This window comes from Pinus tabuliformis, chromosome 1_1, assembly GCF_031772625.1.
Source record: "Pinus tabuliformis cultivar Carrire ecotype Pingquan chromosome 1_1, CPIR1, whole genome shotgun sequence".
Classification (NCBI taxonomy): domain Eukaryota; kingdom Viridiplantae; phylum Streptophyta; class Pinopsida; order Pinales; family Pinaceae; genus Pinus; species Pinus tabuliformis.
The window spans coordinates 540672778-540680560 of NC_142297.1; the positions used below are offsets into that span (position 1 = coordinate 540672778).

General features: G+C 39.2%; 1 protein-coding gene across 1 annotated transcript; it reads left to right on the forward strand.

Moving 5' to 3' along the window:
- Positions 1-2181: 2181 nt before the first annotated feature.
- LOC149214220 (phospholipase A1-Igamma3, chloroplastic-like) lies at positions 2182-2871 on the forward strand. The gene has a single exon (XM_089389331.1). The coding sequence runs from the start codon at positions 2182-2184 to the stop codon at positions 2869-2871; it is 690 nt and encodes a 229-aa protein (XP_089245457.1).
- The last annotated feature ends 4912 nt before the right edge of the window (positions 2872-7783 follow it).

Here is a 7783-nt window from a genome sequence, read left to right on the forward strand (position 1 = left end):
GCAACAAGGCAGAGACTATGATGAAACCTTTGCACCAGTAGCAAGGATGGAAACAGTCAGAACAGTGTTGTCTATTGCAGCACAACACAAATGGAAGATTTATCAGATGGATGTTAAATCTGCATTCCTGAATGGAGTGTTAAAAGAAGAGGTTTATGTTGATCAACCTCCGGGCTATGAAGTTGAAGGACAAGAGCATAAAGTTTGTAAACTGAAGAAGGCTCTTTATGGGCTGAAGCAAGCTCCAAGAGCATGGTACAACAGAATTGATGCTTATCTTATTGAGAATGGGTTTGATAAGTGTGATGGTGAACCCACACTCTACATAAAGCAGAATGACGGTAAGATTATTATTGTTGTTTTATATGTAGATGATTTGATTTTTACTAGCAATCATGCTTCTCTCATTGCTGATTTTAAAGCAGTCATGAAAACTGAATTTGAAATGACTGACTTAGGCTTCTTAAGATATTTTCTTGGAATTGAAGTAGACCAAAGTGAAAATGGTGTTTTCATTTCTCAAGATAAATATGTAGAAACTGTTTTGAAGAGATTTAACATGCAGAACAGCAAGGCTGTTGTGACTCCAACAATAGTGGGACTGAAATTAACCAAAGAAGACAACAGCAAATATTTTGATCCAAAATTGTACAAGAGCATAGTTGGCAGCCTTATGTACTTGACTGCAACTAGGCCGGACATTATGCACGCTGTGAGTTTAATCTCCAGATTTATGGAAAGACCGAAAGAGACTCATTGGCAGGCAGCCAAGAGAATTCTAAGGTATGTGAATGGAACGAAGGGGTTTGGTATTTTATACTCCTCTTCTGAAAGTTTCATGTTGACAGGTTACACTGACAGTGATTGCGCTGAAAGTGTTAATGATAGGAAAAGCACATCGGGATATGTGTTTCATATGGGATCGGGAGCCATCTCATGGGCTTCCAAGAAGCAACCAGTTGTGGCTTTGTCAACAGCAGAGGCAGAGTATGTGGCAGCAACAGCAGCAGCGTGCCAAGCAGTATGGCTGAGAAGAGTTCTCAAAGATTTGTGTCATGAACAAGAAAATGGCACAACCATTTACTGTGACAATAGCTCAGCAATAGCATTGTCTAAAAACTCTGTTTTTCATAAAAGAAAAAAGCATATAGACACCAAATATCACTTCATACGTGAATCGGTTAACAATGGTGAGATTGTTTTGCAGCACTGCAGAACAGAGGATCAGCTTGCAGACATCTTGACAAAACCATTAGCAAAGAAAGGTTTTGATCATTTCAGAAAATGTCTGGGTATGCAGCAGTTGAAATTAAGGGGGAGTGTTGGAATTTAATTCCAACTGCAACAATGAACAGTTGCACAAGAATCTGATTTGCAGTAAATGTTAAAGTTGTTCGGTGCAGCCAAGTCGCCTTTGATATTTCTGGACATTAATATGCATTAAAGTTTGAGTTGATTTCCCCTGCAGACAGCCGACTTGTTTTTGATAAAGGCATCACCGCCTTACTGCAATAAATTCTGAGATAAACATTAAAAGATATTTTGTAATATTTTATTGTTTTAATCAGATATCTTTCAGCCTATAAATACCGCACAACAGTTCTGTTTTAGTGTTAGAAGGTAGTAGAAGCAGCAGCAGCAGCTGAAGAATCACACAGAGCAGAGGAAAGCACGCAGCAGCGTGAAGAGGAAGAAGAATAATTTCATAACAGTGAAATGCACAACAGTGCAGAAATTTGAATGTAATTTGTTTTTTATGTTCATCTGTGTGGAACAGAATCGTTCCTTAGTGAATTTCTGAAGTAGATGTTCAGCAATAGAAGTTTTGAAATTCCCTCTGTATGAGGAAGACAAATCTGTAACAGTTAGTTTATTTTGATAAATCCAAGTTAAATTTTTCCTGTTTCTGTTACTCCGTCACCGTTGCTGAAACACCTCGTAACTCAAAAAATTACTTGACATCAAAAGTTTACGTTGCTGAAACACGACGATCAGCGTTGCTGAAACACCTGTTTCAGCAACTGAAAAAAAACTGTGTTGCTGAAACACCGTTTCCAGCAAGCGAATTTTTCTGTTTTTCTGTGTAAAAACAGAGTGCGATTTTTGTCTGTTTGTTATGGGATTTATCAGAAAATTCCAACAAATTCGAGTGGGATTCATCAAACCGGACTACTTGCCGATATGTGGAATGGGTTATTAAATCCAATCAATCTACTTTTGAAAGAGGAGATACTTAGATATGGTGATTTCGCACAATTATGCTATGATGCATTCGATAGTAAAATTTGCATGAGTTCTTATGGTGGGTGTAAATACAGCCCTGATGAAATATTTTATGGTAATTATAACGTGGCCGGTAATTGGCAAGCTTACTACGGGTATCGAGTCACCAAGTATTTGTATACTGAGAGTGATATTATATTGGGGAGGCAGACAGAGCAATCTATTTGGATTGGCTTTATTGCGATCTGCACAGATGCTCAACAAATACGAAGAGCCGGCCGAAGAGATATTATAATAGCGTGGAGAGGAACCCAAACATCTCAAGAATGGATACAAGATCTCACAGATTTTTTAGTTCCTGCTCGATTATCAACTACTAATGGTCTCAAGGAGAAGGGCGTCCGAGTAGAGAAGGGATTTCTAAATTGTTATAATTCTACAGGAGAAACTGCTCGTTCAGAAGTTATAAGACTCTTAGATAAATACAAGGACGAGGCCTTGAGTGTTACTTTAACTGGGCACAGTTTAGGAGTTGCTCTCGCAACGTTATGCTCATATGATGTTAAACAAATTCTGAACTTACATTCACCAGCACGCCCTATACCTGTTACTGTGTTTTGCATTCGCCTCTCCACGCGTAGGGAATAGAGCATTCACCCAAAGAATGGAAGAACTTGGTGTTAAGGTGCTTCGTTTGGTGAATAAGAACGATATTGTTCCAAAATTTCCTGGACTTGTTGTGAATGAGAACTCATGGGGATGGTTCAGAAATTTGTTGAGTTGGCTTCCCTGGACATATTTTCATGTTGGGGTCAAAGTTGTTGTTGAAAATGTAATTTCAACGCATCTGGAAACATTGCCAGAAACCGGTCAACAAACCCGCCGGAGAGTTCTCGGGTCGCTTTCCGTCAAATGGATTTTCCGTATGTTTGAACCCAAGAAATTTTGGAGCTGACGCGTGGTTCACCCCTGACGTAAGCCAGCCAACGTAATTTTCTCGGGTGGTAAAGCTCTGCGACAAAGTGCCTTCCGATATCGTTATCCACCGTCGGATCTGCTCCACCTTTTTCATCCGTTGATTGTCCGAAGCTGCTCCAAACCTGCATACGGCAAATATTAATTTCATTGCGTGGAGTAAATCTAAGTTTTGGTTGACCATGCGTTTTAAATTAATGAAATGCCATAGTGGTAGGTAGAAAATTGAAGTTTCTTATGTAAAGCACGTAAGTTTTTTTTTTTATGTCAAGGTATGGTGCATTTAAACATAGGTATGGGCACGTTTTAATAGATGTCTATGTTGTTTTTACGGCATGTATTAAAAAATACAAAAATCGTATGTAATATGTTCATGTTTGTGTGTTGACTTATTATTATGTGTATGGCACACGGGAGGAAATATAGAGATGTATTCACAGCAGCGTAAAAGGATGATGGTGCAGTAAAAGGAAAAACACACAGCAGTGTGTAAAAAGACAAGAACAGGTTTGCAATGTTTTGTGTGGCATTTTTGTAAAACAGAGGTGTAAGAAAAACCATGTGTGGTTTTGCACAGCAGTGCATAAAGAAAATGGTGGAGCGCATTTTTGAATGCATATGTAAATTTTTATTACAGCAGTAAGTTGTTTTTCACAGCGGTGAATATAAAAAGGATTTTACAGTGGTAAATCCCTCTCAGAAAAAGAGGATGAAGTTTGTATCAGTTTTTTTTAATAGAAATGTTTTTATGGTGGTGAAATACTCTGTTACTCAGTGAATTTTTTTAAAAAGGCTTCCCTGTGCAAAGATCCTGGAGTAAAAGAAACAGAGCATTGCCTCTGTGTGTTTGAACATTTGGTTTTTGGTATTTTCCCCATTAAAAATACCCAACAGTGGTATCGGAGCCAGTCCTGGCTCTTTAAAGAAGTTAAAGAAGCTGAAGGGAGAAGGTTGTTGCTGCAGCAAAACTTCTCAGGCAGACAGAAGACTCAGACAATGAAGGATTCAGGTATTCTTCATAGCTATCTTGTTTGTTATTGAAGAGAGTCAGTGTTTTAAATACACAGTCTAGGAATGGCTAGCACAAGCACTGGTATGGGTATGTTTAATACCCGACTCCCACAGTTTAATGGGAAGAACTATGACTACTGGTCAATAACTATGAAAGCCTTGCTTGCTTCCCAAGACTTATGGGAAATAGTTGAAGATGGTTTTGAAGAACCAGCAGATGAAACTGAGTTCAATGCATTAACTCAGGGAGAGAAGGATCTGTTGAAGAGCAATAGGAAGAAGGATTCAAAAGCCCGTGTGTTTTTGTATCTAGCAGTAGACCAGAGTATATTTCCAAGGTTAGCAGCAGCTAAGACAGCAAATGAATCATGGGAAACCCTTAAGATAGCCTATCAAGGCATGGAGAGAGTGAAGACAACAAAACTACAATTGCTGAGAAAGGATTTTGAGAATCTGTGCATGAAGGAGTCAGATAACATTGACTCATTCTTCACTCATGTGATTGGTGTAATCACACAAATGAGAACTCATGGAGAAACCATTGAAGACAGAAGGATTGTGGAGAAAATATTGAGGGTCTTACCCTCAAAGTTTGATGCCATAGTCACCACCATTGAAGAGACAAAGGATCTCTCAAACTATTCAGTTGATGAGCTACATGCATCACTGATAACACATGAGCAGAGGTTGAGTAGGAATGAAAACTCATCTCTTGAGAAAGCCTTCAAGACCCAGATGTCCTTTGGAAGAGGAAGAGGCAGAAGCCAGAACAGAGGTGGAAGGAACAACCCATCAAATGCACAAGGAAGAGGCAGCAATCAAAATCAGAACCAAGGCCAAGGCAGCAGCCAACAAGGAGGACAACATCATGCTCAAGGACAAAGGTATGATAAATCTAATGTTCAATGCTATTATTGCAAAAAGTATGGACATTATGCAAGTGATTGTAGAAAGAAACAGCATGATATGAACAATAGACAAAATGAAAATGTTACAAGAGAAAACAGCAGTCAAAATAATGTCCTGTTAGCTTGTAACATGGCTGAAACACATAGTGAAGACATATGGTTTTTAGACTCAGGTTGCAGCAACCATATGACAGGAAACATTGCCCTCTTCTCAGCCTTAAATCAAAACTTGAAGTCAGAGGTCACACTAGGAACTGATAGTAAAGTGTCCGTTATGGGAAAAGGAGAGGTAAAAATATTTACAAAACAAGGAGAAAGGAAAACCATAGCAGATGTCTACTATGTCCCCGGAATGAGATGTAACCTCTTGAGTGTTGGACATCTTGTCCAAAAGGGTTACAATGTTTACTTTGTAAACGATGTGTGCACCATCATTGATATACCACCCAGCAAAAGATGCATTGCTGAAGTGAAGATTACAAGGAACAGGATGTTCCCTCTCCGGATCCGGGCAGACTTGAAGAACAAGAAGGAAATGGCAGCAGTTACCCAAGAGGCCTTCCAAAGCGTGCCAAAGGATGAAAATTGGTTATGGCACTTGAGATTCAGGCATCTAAATTTTGGAGGTCTAAAATTATTGAACAGAAAAGGAATGGTAAAGGGATTACCATTAATAGAGAAGCCGGACAGCCTTTGTGAAGGTTGTATATTGGGCAAACAACATAGAGAAAGTTTTCCATAAGGGAAAAGCATAAGGGCAAAGACACCGTTAGAGATTATCCACTCAGATTTGTGTGGACCAATGCAAGCTCCATCATTAGCTGGCAGCCTATATTTCTTGACATTCATTGATGATTTTACAAGAAAGACTTGGATATATTTCCTCAAGAACAAAAGTGAAGTCTTTGAGAAATTCCAAAATTTCAAAGCACTTGTGGAGAACCAAAGCGGGCTGCACATTAAAGTTTTGAGAACTGATAGAGGAGGTGAGTATATCTCCAAGGAATTCCTAAGATTTTGCAGAGAAAATGGAATTCACAAACAGTTTACAGCAAGGTACACTCCGCAGCAAAATGGAGTTGCTGAAAGGAAGAACAGAACCATCATGGATATGGCGAGGAGCATGCTGAAGGCAAAGCATTTGCCGAATGAGTATTGGGCTGAAGCTGTAAATTGTGCAGTGTATATTTTGAACAGGTGTCCTACAAAAGCAGTGATGAACAAAGTGCCAGAAGAAGCATGGAGTGGGAGAAAGCAAGGTGTCACCCACTTGAGAGTTTTTGGATGTGTGGCCTATGCACACATTCCAGATCAGCTAAGGAGGAAGTTGGACAACAAAGGGGAGAAATTTCTATTCATTGGATACAGTGAGGAATCCAAAGCCTACATGTTGTATATCCCATCTACCAAGAAGTTTTTTGTCAGCAGAGATGTTCAATTCATTGAGGAGGAAGCTTGGGATGGAAGCATAGAGAAAACAGTAAATGTCAAGAACTGTTTGTCTCATGATGAAGATGAAGAGGAAGTGGCTGAAATGCATCCCCAAACAGCAGTGCCAACACAAGGACAACAAGGGACACCATTGAGGATAAATGAGAGTGCTTCTCCAAGCACACCACAAGGAGGAAATTCAAGTGCATCTTCAAGCACTTGCACACCAAATGAAAGAGGTAAGAAATTTAGAAATCTAAGTGAAATTTATGAAGAAGGAATGAATTCCTTATTTGCCTTGTTTTGTCATGTTGATGATCCTATCCATTTTGAAGAAGCAATTAAATATAGGAAATGGATAGAAGCTATGGATGAGGAGATCAATGCCATAGAGAGAAACAAAACATGGGATTTGGTTGAGCTACCAAAAGGCAAAGAAGTCATTGGTGTGAAATGGGTTTACAAGACCAAGAGCAATGCTGAAGGCAAGATTGAAAGGCATAAGGCAAGGCTGGTTGTCAAAGGCTACAAGCAGTAGTATGGAAGAGATTATGAGGAGACTTTCGCACCGGTTGCAAGAATGGAAACCGTGAGAGCAGTGCTGTCCATAGCAGCTCAAAACAAATGGAAAGTCTACCAAATGGACGTGAAGTCAGCATTCCTAAATGGAGTGTTAAAAGAAGAGGTGTACATTGAACAGCCTCTCGGCTATGAGAAGAAAGGTGAAGAGCACAAAGTGTGCAAATTGAAGAAGGTTCTTTATGGGCTGAAGCAAGCGCCAAGCGCATGGTACAGCAGGATAGATTCATATCTATTGGATAATGAATTTGACAAATGTGAAGGAGAACCCACCGTCTACATCAAAGAAAAAGATGGTAAAATTTTAATTGTTGTCTTGTATGTTGATGATGTGATTTTCACAGGTAATGATGATCAGCTCATTAAGAATTTTAAATCAGTCATGAAGGATGAATTTGAAATGACTGACATGGGTTTTTTGAGATACTTCTTAGGCATAGAAGTAGATCAAAATGAAAAAGGAATTTTTATATCTCAAGCAAGATATGTAAATCAAGTTTTGGACAGATTTAACATGCAAGAATGCAAGGCAGCAATCACTCCCACAGTGATGGGATTAAAGCTCAGCAGAGAGGACAACAGCAAGGATTTTGATCCTAGTTTGTATAAAAGCGTTGTGGGCAGCCTTATGTATTTAACAACAACTAGGCCTGGTA

Bases quoted from the DNA above. Each gene is read 5' to 3' on its own strand.
- LOC149214220 (XM_089389331.1), top strand. From the start codon at position 2,182: ATGTGGAATGGGTTATTAAATCCAATCAATCTACTTTTGAAAGAGGAG.